This window comes from Rhinolophus ferrumequinum, chromosome 9 (assembly GCF_004115265.2).
Source record: "Rhinolophus ferrumequinum isolate MPI-CBG mRhiFer1 chromosome 9, mRhiFer1_v1.p, whole genome shotgun sequence".
In the NCBI taxonomy this organism is placed as follows: domain Eukaryota; kingdom Metazoa; phylum Chordata; class Mammalia; order Chiroptera; family Rhinolophidae; genus Rhinolophus; species Rhinolophus ferrumequinum.
In genome coordinates this window covers 18940725-18961289 of record NC_046292.1, presented here as the reverse complement: position 1 = coordinate 18961289, position 20565 = coordinate 18940725, and the positions used below count along the sequence as shown (strand labels likewise).

General features: G+C 51.7%; 1 protein-coding gene across 8 annotated transcripts; it reads left to right on the top strand.

The window, feature by feature from the left end:
- The first annotated feature begins 234 nt into the window (after window positions 1-234).
- FGR (FGR proto-oncogene, Src family tyrosine kinase) lies at window positions 235-19489 on the top strand. 8 transcript variants are annotated; one of them, XM_033115392.1, is made up of 15 exons: window positions 235-410; window positions 2433-2509; window positions 5863-5966; window positions 7249-7311; window positions 8337-8569; window positions 9038-9140; window positions 10148-10246; window positions 13294-13397; window positions 13637-13786; window positions 14389-14544; window positions 14647-14826; window positions 15383-15459; window positions 15689-15842; window positions 17157-17288; window positions 17405-19489. In XM_033115392.1, exons 5-15 carry the CDS (start codon window positions 8350-8352, stop codon window positions 17611-17613), a joined length of 1584 nt encoding a protein of 527 aa, XP_032971283.1. In that variant the 5' UTR covers window positions 235-410; window positions 2433-2509; window positions 5863-5966; window positions 7249-7311; window positions 8337-8349; the 3' UTR covers window positions 17614-19489. The 8 variants fall into 8 exon arrangements, with proteins under 8 accessions (XP_032971283.1, XP_032971285.1, XP_032971286.1 ...); XM_033115394.1 differs by lacking the exon at window positions 2433-2509 and having other exon boundaries at window positions 7249-7296; XM_033115395.1 differs by lacking the exon at window positions 2433-2509 and having other exon boundaries at window positions 8340-8569.
- Window positions 19490-20565: the final 1076 nt, after the last annotated feature.

Sequence of the window (20565 nt, the reverse complement as noted above, 5' to 3'; positions counted from 1 at the left end):
AGCTGGTGCTTCTGGGTGGGAGCAGGAACCTGTCCCCTTGGAAGAGGCCCTTAAGAAGTCTGTCCTGGGGGTTCAGGTCTGCGGGGAGGAGTTGGGTGGGAAAGCCGACCCCCGTAACCGAGGCGGAAAGTGGGGGCGGGCGGACCTGCCTGGGATTTGAGGGCCCCTCCCCGCTGCCGGCAGCTTGGGGCAGGGGCGTGACTGCGAGTTCTCCCCGCCGCCACCGCTGTTGCCGCTGCGGCTGCAATAAGAGAAGTCCGAGACGGCTTCCTCCTCCCTGCCCAGAGGGGGCGGCGGTCAGAGGCGGGCAGTACCCCAGTTTTCTCCCTCCACACGTCGGCACTTGTGGCTGCTGGGAGCCCAGCTGGCTCGCCCTGAGGTTCGTCAGAAGCCGCCTCCCCTGGCACCAGGTAGGCGGCCGTCAGGTGGGGCTGGAGGGGCAGCGCGGTGCCCCGCCCCTGGCCTGCCTGCGGCCCTGGAGGGAGGACTAGGTGGGGTAAGCCTGAATTTAGGGAGGGGGACTGAGGGAGTTGAGGGCCAAAGCGGCCCCACCCCGAAAAGAAGCTAAAGAGGAAAACGGGAGACCTGGAGAGTAAGAGTGATAAAATGTGGGGAGGAGGGTGAGGGAATATATGGAAAGCAGACTAAAGGGACCCCAAAAAAAGGTCTGGTGGGGAAGACGGAGGGAACCTCTTCAGTGAGATTGATAGAATTGGGGAAGGGGGCTGAATCGGGGGCGAGGGACTAAAGGGACCCCCAAAAGTGGCTGGGCGAGAAACTGAGGGAACCTTGAAATTGAGGGTTTGGGGAGAAGCTGAGGGGTCTGGAAGAGGGGAAGCAGGTGAGGGCACTGGGAGGATCAGGTGTGGGAGTTTGCTGGAAGGGGTCAAGGAGAGCCATCTGTGGAGGATGCAGAATGTAGGGCGCAATTCCGGGGTTCCATGAAGTCCTCCAATCTGGAATCGGCAAAAGTCGGGGGGGAAGCCTGTAGCCAGCCGGGGGGCGGGGCGGGTGGAGCGGAGGCGGCTACCTATCAGCCCCCTCCCCACCCCGCACTGGTCGGCGGACTGTACATAGAGAGGGGACTCCTTCAAGGCGCTAGAGGCGTGGGTCCCGGCTTCCTGGGGAAGTCCCCGCCTCAACAGGGATAGGCCTCTCTGGGTGCCCCTTCCCCGCCCGCAGTGGCGCTCTCGGTCCACGTTCCCCCTCGGGATCCGGGAATTGCTGGCTGCCCCGACGGAAATCCTGCCTTTGACCGTGATTGCCGGGAGGGGCTGTCACCATGGCAACAAGAGGGCGGAGAGGCAGAGCCTGGCACTTGGCTACTGTAGTGCACATTGCCCTCACAGTCCCCTTTGGTCCCCTCTCCGCCCCCATTTTGTGTCCTCAGTCGGAGGCGGGCTGCGGAACTGAGAAGTAAAGCGATGATGCTTGGTGTTCAGGGATCCTGGGGTGGGCGATCTGCAGATTCAAGAACTTGGGTAGACTTGGCCCTTGATTGCTGTGTGACTTTCGGCAAGTTATGGGGCTTCTCTGGGCCTCATTTTCCTCATTTGAATTATAGGGGGAAATGATCTCTGCCCCTATCCAACCGCTAGATCCCACCTCATCCCCAGTCATGAGAATCAGGTGCAGAAAGCATTTTTTGCCCAGTGTCCTGGAGGGGTTAAGAGTTATTTATCACTGACCCCAGGGAACCTCCCCTTCACCTTCTCAAAAACCAGAAAGCCTGACAGGGCCTCCAAGGACCAGCACACAGTTGACGTCTAATAAATAAATGTTTGTGATCTGTTAAGGGAATGTCAGCAGGTTTGAAATCTGTCCCCAACCCCCACGGTGCCACACCCTGTGATTCTGAGTCCTTTTGCCTCCTTCTGCTTTTGGTGGTGGTAGTGGGAGAGCAGAGCTCTGTTCCCACTTCACAGATGGGAAGATGGAGGTTTGGGAGTCAATGACTGACAGGGCCAACAGTAGGGATCCAGAGTCCTGGGCATTTTGTCCCTGATGTGGTGAAGGAAGTAGCCAGAACTGAGGCCTAAGTTCCCTCCTCATCCCTACCAAATCCAATGTAAACTTCTGGAGAGGGGAATGGGTGAAGGGCAATGGTACAAGAAGATATGGGATTCCTGGGTTTCAGGGCTGGCTCCTGCTCCTCAGTGGGTGTGAAGCTGTGAGTGAGGGTGTGGAAGTGTTTGTGAGGGAATGAGTGAATGAGCATGAGTGTCTGAGAATAGGTGTGGGTATTTCGGTGTTCTCTGCAGCCACCTCGGGCTGATGTGGAAAAGGAAGTGGCCAGACCTTGAGAAGCTGGGTAGCGAGGCCCCAGAGCCAGAGAAGGGAGAGTAAGGGCCCTTCCAGCAGGCCTAAGGGGGGACCCGGGGTGGGGGCTTCCTGCCTGGCCACACTGTGGAATCTAAACTCCTGTTCCTCAGCTCCTCCTGGACCACACATGTCTCCCAGCTCCCAAGAATCTCAAGTTTCTAAAGACTCCTGTTTTAGAGGCTGATGAGTATGTTTTCAGCAACAGATGAGAAACCACTTTTACCTACAAGAAGTGAAGAAAATTCAGCTGACACCCTCAGGACCATATAGAGGGTAAAGCTAGTGTGGCAAAGATAGGTACCCTCCCCGTCCTTGCCCTATCCCCCTCTCCCCTATCCCTCACACCTGGCCCCACCAGGGTAGTAGAGTCAGAATGGGGTAAGCCTTCGTCCCTGGGTGTTCTGGGGTGGGGTGGTAAGGCCTCAAGAAAGCCTGGTGGGAGATGGTTGGAGGGTCAATGAGAGGTGGGAGCCTCAGTGAGGGAGAAGAGGGGTCAGTAAGGGCACCGGAGCTCCATGAGGGGTGGAGTGTCTCAGTGAGGAATGGAAGCCTTCAGTCAGGGCGGGTCAGGTCTTGGTGACGGATAGGAGGTCATGGGGCTGAGACTTGTGCCCTGCCGCTCCAGCCCTGGCCTGTCCCTGGCCCCCCCCAGAGCCCTGAGGAGAAGCCGGAACTCTTGCAGGATCGCGGTTTCCTGTCTGCTGCCCAAAGTCCCAGTTCTCTTTTGGTGAAATCCCCCAGGCAGCTTGGGCCAGCTCAGCCCACCCACCTCACCCAGGGAACTTCTCTTTCTTCTCAGCCTGGCCACTCCTCCTCTTTCAGCCTTGGAGGGGGCCTTCCTCAAGGGAAAGGAGCAGAAGTGAAAGTTCACTGAGCATCTACTATGTACTTGATGTTTTCGGGGCCTTGACCGCATTTGATGCTCAGAAGCAATCTTATGAGGTAGAGATTTATATTCCTCTTTTCTAGGCAAAGAAACTGCAGCTCAGAGAGGTGAAGTAACTTACCCAATGTCTCAAGCTAGTTGTCAGGCCAGGTAGAATTCGCACCTAAACCTGTCTCCAGATCCTACAGTTACTTGGCAGAGTTGGGGGAAACATCAAAGCCCTGGCTTTGGGAAGTGTGGCCCTCAAGACAGGATGAGTGAGCCAGGGACTCCTATGTCCAGGAGTAGCGGTAGGAAGGAGGCAGGCTCCCTCCTGGGTGGCCAGCTGCCATATGGGCAGCGGTGGTGTGTTCTTTTGGCCAGGGGCTGGGTAGGAAATATGACGTTCTCCAGTCGGGGACAGCATGACCTCCTGCTCAGGCTTTGGAGAACACAGCCATGGTGCCGGGAACAGAATTCTGGGACTGAATTAATAGTCCTGGCTTTGAATCCCCTGTCTGGCTATTTGACCTCCAGCAAGTCACTTCCCACACACACACACACAAGGAGGGGGGTGGACTGATTAATGGCCCCTGGGGGCCATTTTAGCTTTTCTGCTTGTGGTTCTCAGTCTCACTTAGCCACTGCACCCTGAGCAAGAGCCACATCTCTTCAAGCCTTCCCGACGACTGCACAGAAGGTACAGATGCAAAAATTGCGGTTCAGAGGGCTGTGTCATTCACCCGAGGTCCAAGAGTTGGGGAGGGCCACACAGAGGAGATGATGAAGGCTGGAGCACCACGTTCCAGGGTTACACCTCAGCTCTGACACCCACAACCTGAATTTTGACCCAGATGAGCCTCTGGAAGCCGCTTCCTGTCAACCAGATGTTCAAGAGGCATATTCATTAACAGACTCAAGTCCCTATCCATAAAATAGGGGTAATAGTAAAACCCACCTTAGAGAGTCACTAAGTGAGATCATGCATGGGAATGCCTTGCTACAATGCCAGGCACTGAATAGGTGCTCAGTAAATTCGCATTTTAAAACTAATAGTTACTGCCACCCAGACTTCTAGGAAGTCAAGTTACTCTCCAAAGAATTGGTGGCACTAAATTCTTTGGGAATTCGTAGGGAGCGGAGCTAGGCCAGGACAGAGATTTGGGGAGGAGGGGACTATTTTCATGCAGATGCCTGAGCACAGGGGACCCAGCCGGCTCGCTCTCTTTTCTGTCTTTGTTTCTTTAGTTCTGTCTCTGACTCTTTCTCTTCATCTCTGCCTTTCTCTTTTTCTGTCTCTGTCTCTCTACTCATTTCGGTCTCAGTCTCTTTCTCTTTGTTTCTTTCTGGCAGTGAAGTGCTAGAGCCTGCTAGTTTAGGCTCTGGGGAGCTGATTCTGCAAATCTCTTTCCAGCCCCACATTCAGGAAGTCACTTCGGTAACCTGAAATCGGCCATGGTGGGAATATTTACACCATGGAAATCAGCAAATGCTACAAATCAGGGCCTTTTTTTCCCCTTTTAAGTGCCAGTATAGTACCAGCATACCACACTGGGTTTCTCTTTGTCTCTCTGTCTGCGTTTATGTCTCTCTATCTCTCAATTTCTGTCTCTCTGTACCTGCCTTTTCTTTTTCTGTCTCTCCCCCTCTCTTTCCTCTGACAAAGGCATATGAATGTGGTCCCACTCAGTGTGGCGCCCCCTCACTGCCTTGGGCCACGCGGATGCCAGACCTTGTGCCTCACCCTCACCCACAGCCTCGAACCCTCTCAACATACTGCGTTCAGAGGGCCAGGCCTACCCCCAGGCTGTGGGCCCCATCAGGCTTGGAGTACAAAACCCTGAGAGCGAACCCTGCTGCCTGCTGCCCATGGTGTCAGAACTGCCCGGCTCTTCCTCGGCCCACAGAGCCCCTCTGCCTCTTTCTCAGAGGCTGACAGTTTCTGAATCCCCACCCCATTCCATGGCAACATTGTCCCTACGTGGGGACCTAAGAGCTTGTATAAGTTTGCGTCTCTTGTAGAGGGGAGCTCTGTGTGAGTCTGCCACCTCGAGGATGGCTGTATCTATCTCTCTGTGTCCCTATGGGGGCTCCATGCATCTGTGCATGTATGTAAGAATGGCTGTAATTATCCAGGTCTGTGACCAGGCAATAGAAAGAACTGGCTCAGATTCTGGAGCCAAACGCCAGGATACATCAACTGTGTGACCTTGGGCAAGTTTCTAAATCTCTCTGTGCCTCAGTTGCCTTAGCAATAATAATAATACTTACCTCATAGGGTTGTTATGAGAATAAAAGGAGGCAATATGTGTAAAGTGTTTAATGCAGTGGCTGGCACATAGTAAGTGCTATAAATTCTGTATATGCTATTCTTATGGAGAGGCTGTGTGTATGTGTGTAGATGGGTGAGGGCTGGAGGTGTGTGTATATGGGGGTGTAGGTATCCTTGAAGATGTACGTGTCTGTGAATCTTTATAGAGGAGCTCAGAGTCTCTGCAGGAGGTGCTGTGGGTAGCTGAGGTGATGTAAGTGTATGAGAATGTGTCAGGAGGGCTGTGTGGATCTGAGTATAGGCCCTGTGTGCCACTTGAGGTGAGCATGTGTCTTCCTGCGAGAAGACCTCCATTCTCACCCTGTAACCCTTGTTGTCATCTTACCCCCACCTGTCCCCTCAGTGCCTGAAAGCCTTGGATGCCATCCCCACCTCCATTCTCTCCCTGGCCCTAAACCAGCCCTGCAACCTCCTGGAGCCTTTCGGACACAGTGGTTTTGCCCCAAGGTATGGGTCCTGAGATGAACATCTCCGCAATGGTTTGGTGAACAGGGCCTATTTTAGGTTTCACACCACAGCCTGCCTCACAGTTCACCACACGGGTGTCAGCTCCCCGCTTCCAGGGTGAGAGGGGCTGATAGGGTTCGAGTGGGGTCAGGGCACTGATATGACAGAGCCATTGTCTAGGCAGCTGGACCTGGTGGATCCAGGAAGGCTTCTTGGAAGGGGTGAGTGGTGCTTGGTAGGAGGGGCAGGACCCAGAAAGAAGAGGAGGAGTATATCCATAAGGGGAACTGGACTTGAGGGTCAAGAAAGGTAAGACAGAGGCCTTTAGCCCTCTGGGGAAATCAGCGTTTACTGGGTTAACCCTACCCTGCAATTTTTCATTCCTCTCACATCTTAGGAAACTGAGCTCTCTCTCCAGCAGTTCCTCTCTGAGTGTTGCAATGGCAGAGTTTCTGGTGAGGCGTGGGGAGCCCTTGCTCAATGACCTGCCAGCATGTTGCTCAGGGAACACAGCTACCCTGAAAGGCTTGGCTCATTGGGGGGTTCCCCAGGATCCTGGTGGCCTTGGCTTCTGACTTGGGCCTTTCCCTGATGTGAGGATAGGAGCAAGCTCTGGACGTAGGTGTTCACCTTCACTCTGCCACCAGTTGTAGCCCTGGGCTGCTGGGGTTTGCCCAGCTCAGGCTGGGAGCAGAGGCAGCGTCCAAAGGAAGGGCTTGTTTTCAGAAGACAGTGACTGGCAACCCAAGAGTAACCTGAACGTGGCTTGATAGGAATCCAATTAGACAGATGGGTCTAACACTAAAATATGAGTGTCCGAGTGTACAAGTCTGTTAGCCTGAGAGGCAGTGTGTGTGTGTGTGTGTGTGTGTGTGTGTGTGTTTGTGCACGCATGCTTGTATGTGCTTCTGTGCATCAGAGCTTGGGCTCGTGTGAGAGTTAGTTTGTGTTGGTGCATTAGTGGTGTTGGTTAGCCCGTTCATGCAAGTATACACTGTGAGTGTTGGTGTGTGATTGTTGCTTGTTTGTGTCTGTTACTGTATGTGGCAACGTGTTGGTGTGTCAGGTGGATATGAGTGTGAGAGTCAGTGTGGGTGGTGTGTCCTGTGTGAGGGAGGATATGTAAGTGCGCCAGGGGCGGTGGGAAGCAAAATGAAGGCAGAAGTCATGCTGGGGCGGAGCCCAGGCCTTCTGGCTTCCTGAAGAGGGCAGAAGCTGGCAGCTAGCTGGCAGGAACATTGGCAGAGCCTTCATCTTCCATGTCCTTCTGTCTCACCCTCAGGTCTCTGGCCCCTCCCAAGGACCATGCGGCAGCCCCACTGACCAATGAGTAAGAGCCTGAGGGGTGAGTGGGGAGAGTCGGGCTGAGGGCTTTCAGGGTCAGGAAGTGGGATGGAGATGGCCTTCCTGGGCCCCACAACTCCTCACCGCCCCCTCCTCCTACAAGGGCCCTGTTGCTAAGTAACAGATGGGGGAGCCAGAATGAGGCAGCTTGAGAGGCCAGAGGCTGGACCTGCTGCAGGAAATGGCCTTGATCCCCCTCTGCAGGGAATCTCCAGGTGCAGGCACACAGCCCTCACACACACTCACACAAACACACATCAATACATAACATGCACATACACAGAGAGACACACACATATGCACAGACATTCACACAGACTTCCACAGACCCGCACACATGGATACTCACACACAGACAGACACATGTATGTCCACACAGGGCTAAGCTCATGCACATGATGATGACACACATACATAGAGGCTCCTACTCATACAGACTTGCTGCATAGGGATACACAGACACACACACACACACACACACACACACACAGACGCAAAGAAACATTACATATGTACACACTCATAAAGCCAGACACTATGCTTGTTTGTCTTTTGTGTGTCTCTAAGTATTTGTGAGTTTGCTTGTGCGTGTGTCTGTGTGTGTGCAGCCTTTTCTGAATGTGTGTACAAGCAAACTCACAAATACTTAGAGACACACAGAAGACACACAAGCATTCTGAATGGATCACAGGAATACAACATATTGAAGCAATAGGAGGCAAAAATATATAAATAAACATAGCAACACTTCAAGGCAGAAAACCAGTCCCACTGAGGATACACACACTCTCTCCAAACACGTTAAGGCAGCTGGGAGGGAAGTAGAGCCCAGGGAGGCCCCGCCCCACCCTTCTCCCTCACTAGGGAAGACCCACCACTCCAGGCCTGAGAGGGGAAGCTGCGTGCCTGTGTGGGAGTGGTGTGTGTGTGTGTGTGTGCGCATATATGCACACACATGCCTGTATATATGCATAGGGGGGCATATCTGGGAGAGGCCCCCAAGTGAGGCATGCCCCCATTCTGTAGCAGGGCACCTGGAATGGGCTGTGTATTCTGCAAGAAGTTGGAGCCAGGGCCCAAGGAGAATGCTGGCCTGGAAGGGGACTTCAGGAGCTATGGGGCTTCGGACCGCTATGGCCCTGACCCTACTGAGGCCCGGCCTGCGCCCTCCTTTGCCCATATCCCCAACTACAACAATTTCTCCCCTCAGCCCACCAGCCCCAACTTCCTTGCTGGGGGTACCATCGGGGGCATATCAGGTGAGTTCAGTAGGCTGGCGGCAGGCATTTCCTGGACCCTGGGAAAAGGCAAGACGTAGACTTGTCCTAGGAGCCTCCAGTATGCTATGGGAGACACGGCCCTGCTTTCAGTGTGCAGTTGGAGGGAGTATGTGTAGCCCTACCCTCAGAAACCCCAGTCTGAGGGGGAGACATACCTCAGTCCCCATGTGAGAGAGGAACCCTGATCACATGCAAATGGTGGTGGGGAAGAGGAGGAGTGGGTGAACTGGGGGGTGGGAAGGATGAGCTTGAAGGTATGTGTCCCGAATCCATGGGGAACCAAACTGTAAAGCCCAAATCAGAAATCCACTGGACTCCAGAGGCCTTTGGGAAGCAGGGCACCACAGTAGTGGGGAGGCACAGCACCTGGCTGGGGAACAGGACTCTGGGGGTGCAGCCCTCTTGGTGTCCTATGCTCTACTTTACTGAGTAGCCTTCACTCTGCAGGAACTGGTGTGACCCTGTTCATTGCCCTATATGACTATGAGGCCCGGACAGAAGATGACCTCCCCTTCACCAAGGGTGAGAAGTTCCACATCCTGAACAACACGTAAGTGACCAGGCTACCCAGTTCAGGTCATGGCCTGGGCTGGGAGCAAGACCCAAGGAGGAATTCTACCTTGTCCCTGTCCTCAGAAAGCTCCAGCCTACTTGGGGACACAGATATATGACAATAACAACTCTGGGTAATTGTTACTGGGGGAGGGGGCATGAGGAACTATTGGCACAGAAAGAATACCAAACATAGTCTCCAGGGCAGTGGTGATCAGGGCAGGCTTCCTGGAGTAGGTGATTTCTAAGCTGATACTAGAAAAATAAATACACATTGAAGAAAAGTGGAAAAAGAAGAAGAGAGAATGAGAGAGAATTAGAATAAATAATGACTTCTGGAAACCACCAAGTGGTCCAGTCTAGGTGGATCATAAAGTATGAGGTGCAGAACAGAGAACAGAAACTGGAAAGGTGGGTGGGAGCAGATTCTGCAGGACTTTTTTTTTAAGTCTTTTTTTTTTTTAATTTTTATTTATTTTTAAGTTTTTCCATGACCCATCAGCTCCAAGTCAAGTACTTGTTTCAATCTGGTTGTGGAGGGCACCGCTCACAGTGGCTCATGTGGGGATCGAACCGGCAACCTTGGTGTTAGGAGCATCGTGCTCTAACCAACTAAGCTAACCAGCCGCCCCTCTGCAGTGCTTTTTAAGCAATGTTGATGAGTCTGGATTTTATCTAGAAGGAAATATGTAGCCATTGGGAGGGGGATGGATTTCAGTGGTGAACTGATCTACCTGGTTAGCTATCCACTGCCATCCCAGCTGAGAAGCCAGAGGAGAAAGCTGGGAAACCTAGACGTTCCCAAATACATTCCTTCTGCAGGGAATTGTCTCCTAGGGCAGCCACAGTGGCTGGGGGCAAAACAGACAAAAGCCCTGGGGTATGTGTGTCCAAGGTAAGGGGTTGGCAGGGCCAGTCCCACCTGATCCTCTGTGTGGCCCTGCCTGGCCCCAAGGTGCACCAGAGACGGGGTTGCTGCTGACACCCCCTGTTCTGTGTCTGCAGTGAGGGTGACTGGTGGGAAGCTCGGTCTCTCAGCTCCGGAAGAACTGGCTACATTCCCAGCAACTACGTGGCCCCTGTGGACTCCATCCAGGCTGAAGAGTGAGTAGGGATTGGGGGGAAACCAGCCCTATGGATAAGACTCTGGAGTTCAGACTCAAGGTCACTTCTTGGGCAAGTCACAGCTCCACCCTGTCTCCTTATCTATAATTCTGTAAGGTCATTTAGAGAATAAAAGAAGATAAAGATGATAATAATAGTAGATGATTCTTATCTAGCATGTACTATGTTCTGGGCACTATTCAAAGTGCTTTCTATGTATTAACAGAGTTAGAAACTAATATTATCCTGTTTCACAAATGAGGAAACTAAGGCACAGAGAAGTTAAATATCCTGCCCAGGTTCACATGGCTAGTAAGTAGATGGAGCTGGTATTTGAACCCTGATAGTCTGGCTAAGCATTATACATATACATATGTGTGTGTGTGTATATATATATATATATACATCAGTGATAACAGTGTATGAGCTTTAAAAAATTATAAAGTGCTAAACAAATGTCAGGGGGCATTACTTAGAATTAATTCTATTAAGAAGGCAGGGAATTATAATTCATGGAGTACCTTTATATACTTGAGATACTATGATAGGTATTTTACCTACTTGATTCACTTAATTCTCACATAACACTATTGATATTACTATTGTCTCCATTTTACAGATGAGAAAACTGAGACTCAAAAAATTTTTATCCTCACATAGACATACATATATGGGAAAAGGGAGATTGGAGAGACTGCAGAGTGAGAGTCATCAGGACTTGCTGACTGATTTGCCACTAGGGTATGGGGAGGGGAGGAATCCAGGGTGGCCCAAAATCTTCTTGAGGAATTGACTGGATGATGGTGCCATTTGCTAAAGTGGGGAACACGGGAGCAGGTCAGGTTCTGGCAGGGATTTGTCAGGTAGAGGTTCATGGAGAGGAACATCCAGGTGGAGGAGACTGCCAGCAAATAGATTAGGTTGTACTTTGCATGAGAGGTGCCCAGCCCACGCCAAGCCATGCCTCTGAATTAGCCCAGAGGAAGGAGTATCTTCACCTAATTGGCACTAATCTTCTTTGTTTGCTTGTTGTGGCTCTTGTAGAGGGCACATCTGGGTTGGGTGGAAATTTGGGACTCTTCAGAGTGGAGATAATAATTAAAGCTGCCTAGAAGGGTGAAGTAAGAGGGAAGGGAGTGAGATTGGCCCTAGGATCCAACTTTGGAGAAAGCTGCCATTGAAGGAGAAGGAGCTGCTGGAAAACCAGGCCAGGCCACGTCAAAGCAGCCAAGAGGGCAGAGGAGAAGTTTCAGGAAACAAGAGAGGGAGTATCAGAGGCTGCCACTGGATTTGGCAATGGAGGTGACCTTGGTGAGAGATCTCTCTGCGTGAAGTGGGGTGGAGGCCAGACAGCAGAGCCAGGGAAGGAGTAGGAGGTGAGGAAGTAGAGACCCAAATGTGAAGTGCTTTTTCAAGTGAAGGGAAGGTGAGAGATATAGCAGAATGTTGATGGCAAGATAGGGCTTAGAACAGTTTCCTTTGGGGAAGGAAGAAATGTAGGCATATGTAGAGACTGTGGGATGGAGAGGCTGCTGATGAGCCCTTGATTTCAAAACTATGCTGATTGGTGAAGGAGAGGCATCCCGAGCAGAGGGGAGTGGATGGGGTCCAGAGCTCAAGTGGGGCGAGGCCTTCATCTGAGGAGGGTAGTAGGACGCATGGAGGAGAGAAGGGGTGGTGATGCAGAAGATGGAAGGTTTGGGGGCGGTGCATGCTTGTTTTGACACCTTGGGGGCAATGTCACAAAGCCCTGAGAGGCACTCAGTGCAGTGTTGTTCTTAAGAACAGTGTCCTGGTTAAGAGTGCAGGCCCTAGAGCAGACAGCTTGGGTTCCTATTCTGGCAACACAGTGTAAGAGTCTGTGGCCTTAGACAATTGCTTAACCACAAGGTATCTCAATTTCCTCATCTGTCTAATGGGGGTTAATAATAGGACTTATCTCACAGCATTGTTATAAGAGTGCAGTGAATACGTGTGTGTATTAAAGCAGAGCCTGACACAAAGTAAGTGCTGTTATTACTATATTAATTATTAAGGAAGTAGCCAATGTCGTGGGTGTGGGGGGGGCGGGGGGGACAGAGCTTTGAAAAACCTTGGCAATGTGTCTTGTCTATGCAGTCTATCAACAGTTCTTCCTTCCCCATCCTGCCTACCCTCCTGGACACTCCATTTGCCAATGCCTTCCCCTGTTCTCCAAACTAGATCTAATACCCAGGTGTGGATTGACAATCCCAGAGTTCACTGAGGCTGCCAACTCCCTCGATTTAATTGAGCCCCAGATAGTCATGGTGCAATTTAATGATCAAATGCCATCTGAGTCTTCTATGACACCTGTGGTCACTTCAACCCCCCCAGTGTACTTTCACAGTTGGTTTGAGGCTACAATTCCGTCCCAAGAAGACTACCTGACAGACCAGGAATGCTTGAGGCCTGAGGTTGAAGTTGGGACTTAGAACAACATCCAAATGTAAGAGTGTGGAGGAAAAGCAGCAGTCAAAGCCTGCCAGGAGCAGTCAGAAAGCGAGGAAGAGAAGCAGGAAAGGGTGTCGTTCTGGGTCAAAGGAGAAAAGTGTTTTGGGGGTGGATGTGAAGAGAAGAATTTGAGTAATTGCCTGGGGTAGTGGGAAAAGAACTAGGGTGAGTGGCAAAAGATTTCCAGTAGAGCTCATCAGCTGGCCTTGTGGGTAGGTTATTTTCCCTCTCCTAGCCTCAAATTCCTCATCTGTAAAAGGAACTTATGAGAGGCAGTAATGAGATGGACTAATGGACTGGTTGGCACCCTGATCACCGGCACCCAGGTCACTGGTGACTGGGTTTCTAGAAATTTAAGAGAAACTCAGAGAGAGGAGAAGCCTAAACTTACTAGGCACCTACCGTGTGCCAGGCATTCTAATTTCCCTTCTGTGTGATCCTCACCACCAGGCTGTAAATCAGGTGCCCTTTTAAGGGTGAGGACATGGAATCTTGGCTTATGAGGTGACTTTTCCAGGAGGCTGAGTTGAGGGCTGACCTGGGTGTACCTGACTATTGTTGGCCCTTCCCAACAGGTGGTACTTTGGAAAGATCGGGAGGAAGGATGCAGAGAGGCAGCTGCTCTCCCCAGGCAATCCCCAGGGAGCCTTTCTCATTCGGGAGAGCGAGACCACCAAAGGTGGGGACTGCAATGGCTGGCCCTGGACAGGGACAGACTAGCCATTAGGGTGGGGCTAGGAGCGGTGGGGCTTGGGTCAGAGCCAAGATGGTGACAGGGTGAAGGGGCAGAGCTAAGACTGGGAGTGGGTTCAAGGGACACAGCCATCCAACTCAGAGTCCGCAGCCTTCTGGGCCTCTCCTGGTTTCCAGACTGCGGACAAGGAGGAAAGCAGGTCCAAAGATGATCCTTCTCCACAGGTGCCTACTCCCTGTCCATTCGGGATTGGGACCAGGCCAGAGGCGATCACGTGAAGCATTACAAGATCCGCAAGCTGGACACAGGTGGCTACTACATCACCACGCGGGCCCAGTTCCACTCCGTGCAGGAGCTAGTGCAGCACTACATTGGTAAGGGCGGGCCATTGGGGCTGGCATGTGCTGCAGGTGGCTGACCCAACCCGCTGAGACTGAGGAGGGAAGGGTCTCCTAAAGCAGGAATGGTTGACCAAGACTAGAACCCAAGTGCCTGGACTCTCACCCAGGACATTGCTCTGTAGGATTCTAGAGGTAACCGAGGTCTGAGGCCATCATTTAATTGAGCCCAAGATGCCCTAATGTCTGAGTTGGTTAGGAGGCAGAATAGGACTGGCTTGGAGGATGAGCTACAGGGCTGAGGGGAAGGTGAGAATCATGCCCAGGTTTCTGCTTTAGTTGGTTAGGGCAAGGATGAGGTCCGTGGAAGGGCCACATTCTGTTTCTACCTGTGAGAATCCCACCTGACCCTTGGAGGCCCAGCTGAAGGCCACCTCCAATGGGAAGGCCCCCAATCCATACAGGGATCATCTCTCCCTCTTGGTACCACCTCCTTCCCTGGGCGGATTGCCTTCTGTCCTGGCCTATGACCTCACTTGTGGCCTAGTTCCTTCTAACTGATCTTGGAGGCTGGGGTGGGATGAGGAATGTGTGGGCTGTCCTGGCCCACCTGTGACCTCCAACACCCCACTCCCCAGAGGTGAACGATGGGCTGTGCCACCTGCTCACGGCAGTCTGCACGACAATGAAGCCACAAACTCTGGGCCTGGCCAAGGACGCCTGGGAGATCAGCCGAAGTTCCATCACGCTGGAGCGCTGGTTGGGTACCGGCTGCTTCGGGGATGTGTGGCTGGGTATGGAAGTACCAGGGGCTGGGGCCAAGAGGCTCGGGGCCGGCTTGAGGGCTTGGGTTGGCAGGGAGCCGGTCCTGACGAGCTGCTGTGGGCGCCCTGCAGGCACATGGAACGGCAGCACGAAGGTGGCGGTGAAGACGCTGAAGCCGGGCACCATGTCCCCAAAGGCCTTCCTGGAAGAGGCGCAGGTCATGAAGCTGCTGCGACACGACAAGCTGGTACAGCTGTATGCTGTAGTGTCGGAGGAGCCCATCTACATCGTGACGGAGTTCATGTGCCACGGTGAGGGGCGGGTCAGAAGGCGGAGTCGGGGGAGGGGTAGGATTTAGGGCGAAATTAAGGTGGGTGTCTCTGGGGGAGGAACCTCCGTGGAAACGTGATGGGATGAGGAACAACGGGCAGAGTCCGAGCGTGTGGGGCCGGGTGTTGGGGGTGGGGGCGGGCCAAGTTAGACAAGGCGGGGTCTGGGCCTGTAGGCAGAGCCTCTGGCATGGGAGGGGGTAGTTGGCTGGTGGGCGGGGCTTGTGAAAGAGATCTGTAATGAGGAAGGGTCTTGCGTGGAGTCTGAATGGGGCGTGTCTAGGGAGGCAAGATAGAAGAGAAGAAATGAGATGTGGACAGAGTCAGGGTGTCTACAGGAGCCGGGCCTGGGAGAGATCTGTGAGGCACTTTGTGGGATCCTGAGTTGGGGTGGATCTATATGAGAAGGGCTGGGAGCAGGGGGTGGGGCCAAGTTATAGCAGATGGGTTCCGGATAGGGGCGGGGCTCAGGGAGAGAAGGCTAGGCTGGAGCTGGGGGTAGGGTCTTGCTGCTGATTTTCTGGGTTCTTCTCCCCAGGTAGCTTGCTGGAGCTCCTCAAGGACCAGAAGGGCCAGGATTTGAAGCTGCCCCAGTTGGTGGACATGGCAGCCCAGGTAAACTGGGACAGCTGCCTTCATCTCTCAGACCCCCCTTCCACAAATCCTTCGAACACCTAGACTACCCCTGGATGTGCAGCCCCACCCACTGTATCAGTTGTGCGACCTGAGGCAGACTGAGGTAGACTGCCTCTGAGGCTCAGTCTCCTCATCTGGAAAGTTGGTTTTCCAAATGATCTATCAAATAAGCCATGGTGTTCCCATTTCTCCATACCTTGGCCCCCAGGTAGCTAAGGGCATGGCCTACATGGAGCGCATGAACTACATCCACCGAGACCTGAGGGCAGCCAACATCCTCGTGGGGGAGCAGCTGGTGTGCAAGATCGCTGACTTCGGCCTGGCCCGTCTCATCGAGGATAATGAGTACAACCCCCGGCAAGGTGCCCTGCCTCACCCTACCTAGGGTCCCCACATACTCAGGAACCCTTCCCCGCCCCAGACCATCTGGGACACTCCCATCCTGATGTAGTATAAGAGGCAACTCTGTGTTCAAATCCTCCACTTACCAGCCACATGGCCTTGGGCATCACCTAACATCTGTGAGCTGTCTGTTCTCATCTGTAAAATGAAAATATTCAGACAACAGTAAGAAAAAATATTTATCAAGCACTACTATGTGCCAGGTACTGCTACAATTCTCAAGGGAAAGACAGTAAAGTGTGAGAGTGTGAACTTTGTAGCCAGAATGCCTGGCTATGAATCCTAACCACTTATAAACTATGTGATCTACATAAGTTGCTTACCTACTTAGTGCCTCCTTTTCCTCATCTGTACAATGGGGATAATAATAGTATGTACCTCATGAGGTTTTGTAAGGGTTAAATTAATTAATGCATGCAAATCACTTAAAACAGTGCTTGGCATGTAGTAAAGGCTACACAGCAGGTCCTTAAATAACATCATTTTGTTCAACGTTGTTTTGTTATAACGTTGATGAGGAAAAAAAACATTGATTTCTCACTGGAACCACTGTCTATATGGAGTTTGCACGTCCTCCCCATGTCTGCATGGGTTTCTCCGGTTTCCTCCTTACCTCAAAGCTGTGTACAGGAGGTGAATGGGTGTGTCTCCATCAGCCCAGTCTGAGAGTGTGGGTGTGAGAGGCCCTGTGATGGAAGGGCATTTTTTTTGGGGGGGGCGGTTCTTGCCTTGGGTGCTGAGCTGCCTGGAGGAATTCAGGCCACCCATGACCCTGAACTAGAACAAGCAGGTTGGAAAATAATTATCTTACTTGTTTTTATTCATCTTTCTTTAATGTATATATAGCTGACATTGATTTCAATGTTTAATATTAGACGTGTTTTGAGTCTTTATTTAGAAGTTTGGTGATGTTTTTGTGACCAGAAATATGCCACAGGAACTTAACTCTTGTTTATATCAATTATTAGCCTAGGGTAAAATTGGTTTCATCATATGTCGTTTCTCTTAAAGTCTCACTTTCCAAGAATCTATTGATGACATTAAGTGAGGATTTACTGTACAAACGTTAGGTGTTATTACCATGAGAATTACAATGTTCGTAAAGTACCCAGCACTATACTAGACACACAGTAAGTACTGGCTAGATACTGGGTCCTTCGGTTAAGCCCAGAGACCTCTGTGCTCAGAGACCCCAATCCTAAAGACACTATTCTAATCCAGCTGTTCCCAGGGACCTCCTTCACTAACTTTTCTTTCTCCCCCAATCTCTCCAGGGACCAAGTTTCCTATCAAGTGGACAGCCCCAGAGGCTGCCCTTTATGGCAGATTCACCATCAAGTCAGATGTGTGGTCCTTTGGGATCCTGCTCACTGAACTCATCAGCAAGGGCCGAGTCCCTTACCCAGGTTTGCTGGGGAGTGGGGAGTAGGGAGGTGGAAGGGTGGTCATGGGGAAGGCCTTCCAACTGGCTGCCTCTTTGGGAGATGCTGGGCCCCCTGACTGACAGAGCTCCACCCTCCAGGCATGAGTAACCGGGAAGTGTTGGAACAGGTGGAGCACGGCTACCACATGTCGTGCCCCCCAGGCTGCCCAGCATCCCTGTACGAGGCCATGTTGCAGACCTGGCGTCTGGACCCAGAGGAGAGGCCTACCTTCGAGTACCTGCAGTCCTTCCTGGAGGACTACTTCACCTCCACAGAACCCCAGTACCAGCCTGGGGATGAGACATAGCCCATTTCGACCTCTCTGGGAGTGCCCGCCAGCCTCTTCCAATCCCCAGGGCTCTGGTACCAAAGCCCCCAGGCTTAGAACCCTATATCCTAGCATATCAGAGCACACCAGTTACTCTGATGCCACTGAGGGCAACCCACTGATTTTAAAGAAGGGCAAATCCAGGCTCAGAGATCATTCCTCATCCACTCTGGCCCCAGGTGCCATTTCTCTCCTTCCACCTTGGGCCCCTATATACCTCTACTCTTCCTGCTCCCACCACCACAAAAAAGAAATGCTCAGACCCTGTCTAGTTATTTATTAAACTGCATGTCTTTTCTCTCACCATCCCTGCTTAGGAAAGGTTCTGAGAGATGGGGTTCAAATTTCATCTCTACCTACCCTGACATCCCACCCTGGTCCAGGACCGCAGAATTCACCTCCTACTCAATTCTCTTGTCTGAGTTACAAAGATAGGGAAAGACTTTCCTAGATCCTTTTCCTGCTGGATACTGTAGTCCAGGACTGGGGTCCAAGCCCAGGACTGAGGGAAAGGGTTGCTGAGGGCTCACCCCTTCTCTGAATCATGTGTCTGTTTATTGATTTTGTAATAAGAAAAATGATGATATGAATCCTTGAGCCATGAAAATCCCTTCCTTTGGGAGGGAGGGTAGTCAGTGGGAGGTGAGTGGGGCTGCTTTGGCTACTGGGAAAAAGGGCATATTAGAAAGTACCCCTAATACCTACTAAGCACAGAGCACCCAAGGGGTGTTTTAGGACACCCAAAAGTCCCAATGCTCATCCCCATGTGAGTTCAGGATGAGCTGACAAATGGAGACAGAAGACAGGCAACGGGAGATCAAAATGTCCCCTTCATTACTGATGTGGCTTTCAGTCTGTGTGCAGTGGGTTTGCTAATTCTTTACTTCATTTCAGCTGATTTACTGTTCATCACAGGCACAGCTGCAAGCCTCCTCTGACAGGGGCAGGGATGGGGAGGATCACAGTGGGACCTCTGTAGCTCCCCCAAAAGAAGACAGAGGGAGAGGCCTGGAAGTTAGTCTATGACATTGGATCTCACTTGGGGCAGCTCTGTCCCCTAGAGAGCTTTGGAGAGGTTTCGAAGCAGTTTCATTTGTCACAACCACTGGGGGCTCCTACTGGCATGGAGTGGGCAGGGATTGGAGGTGCTAAACAACCTGTCATGCACCTGTGCAATGAGGACGTGTCCCATCCCCCAACTCCTACTTTCAGAAACTGGCAGCTGATGTGCCTCCATGTGGAAACAAGAGGAACAGGGAATAAGGATTCCCACCTCTGCCATCAGGAAATTGTTGACCCCTGACTTACGAAGGGGGTGGATGGAGAAAGAGGCTGAGAATGACTGCTACAATTGGCAAATGATGACTAAGCAGTAACTCTGTGAAGTGCCCCAGAAATACAACTCCTGGAGGAGTTCACAGGCTGGAGAGAAATAATAGTAATAAATAATAACTCATTTATTAAGTGTCTGCTGAATGCCGGATGTGTTTACATTCATTTACTCCAGTCCTGAGTCTGGTTCTATGATTAGCCTCCATTTACTGATGAGGAAACTGAGGCTCAGGGGTCACATAGATATACATAACAGAGCTGGGATTTGAACCGAGGTCTCATGCTAAGGCCCATGATCTTTCTACCAGACCTCACTGCCTCTGGGCTTTGGGAAGAGATCAAATCTGCCCCGTAGATGTTTGGAAGATCCTTCTCCTTCTAGATACTGGTAGAAACATTCCCTGGAAACCTCTGAAATTGAGTGACCTCTTAGGAAAGGGGATAAGGTGGCTGTCATGAGGGGCGGCCTGCGGGGTCTCTGCTCCCACTCCCCACATAAGAACGCAGGACATGGTGAGGCCAAAAAGGAAGACCCACGGAGCCATACGTAGGGGAGTCATACCACTATATTCTCGCTGGCAGCTGGGTTGGAGACACAGGAAACAGGAGCCACACAATCCACAACCCTCACTCCGCCGCTTGCTAGCTGCAATCCGCTCTTGCTAGCTCAGCCACCACCTTCTTGCTAGCCACCATTTTGCTGCTAGCATAGCCACAGCAGTTATATTAGTGGCTAATGGCTCATTGGTTACAGCTGACGGCCAACTAGCCACAGCTGATGGCCATGCAATCACAGTTGATGGCCATTTACTACCTGAGCCAGCACCTTTCCACGTGAGGCCGAGAGCCTAGAAACTGCACTCCTGGCTCTGTCCCCACAGTGGCCAATGTAGATTGAGAGTTCCCTCTGTTCAGCCCTGTGCTGAGGGTTGCTGAATGGGAACAATAAGATGGAAAGAGGCCAAGTGGCTACTTAGAGAGCTGGTCACAGGGGTGGGAGCCTTAACTCTGCACACTCAAACTCTCAGGGGCCAAAGCTTCCTGAGGGCCATAGTCTCTGGCTGACCAAATTCACAAGAGCCTGAGGTATAAGCCAGAGGCCCAGTGTTTCCATCTGCCATGGAATAAGCAGATAAGAGCACAGCTCTAGAGCTGTACTGCCTGGTGTGATTCTTGCCTCCACCACTCTCTAGCTGTGAGATTTTGTGCAAGTTATTAATCTCTTCAAACCTCAATTTCCTCATCTGTGAAATGGCAATACAATGCTTAATACATGTTAGCTCTCTTTGTCACTGCCTTTTACAAATTATTCTATGCCAGGTATCCTGTTAAGTACATGCTGCCATTTAATTGTCACAGAACCCTATGAGGAGAAGGCTATTATTGTATCTTCACATTATTAATAGGGAAACTGAGGCACAGTGAAATAAATAGGTTATATAACATAAGTGGCAGAGCAGGGGCTTGAACCAGCTCCTCTGACTCCAAAATCAGTGCTCTTAGTCTCAATAGTCTTTTCCTGGTACCAAAATGTTTTTATCTGCCCGATGGGATCTGCCTGGTACCTGGGTGCCCACTGAGTTTAAATGAAGACCCAGT

What these genes read in the sequence shown, in the direction of transcription:
- FGR (XM_033115393.1), top strand. Translation starts at nt 8,350, where the DNA reads ATGGGCTGTGTATTCTGCAAGAAGTTGGAGCCAGGGCCCAAGGAGAAT. An exon ending in GACGGAGTTCATGTGCCACG is followed by an intron (nt 14,827 to 15,382) that starts GTGAGGGGCGGG and finishes TCTTCTCCCCAG; the next exon opens with GTAGCTTGCTGGAGCTCCTC. An exon ending in GGGCCGAGTCCCTTACCCAG is followed by an intron (nt 17,289 to 17,404) that starts GTTTGCTGGGGA and finishes TCCACCCTCCAG; the next exon opens with GCATGAGTAACCGGGAAGTG.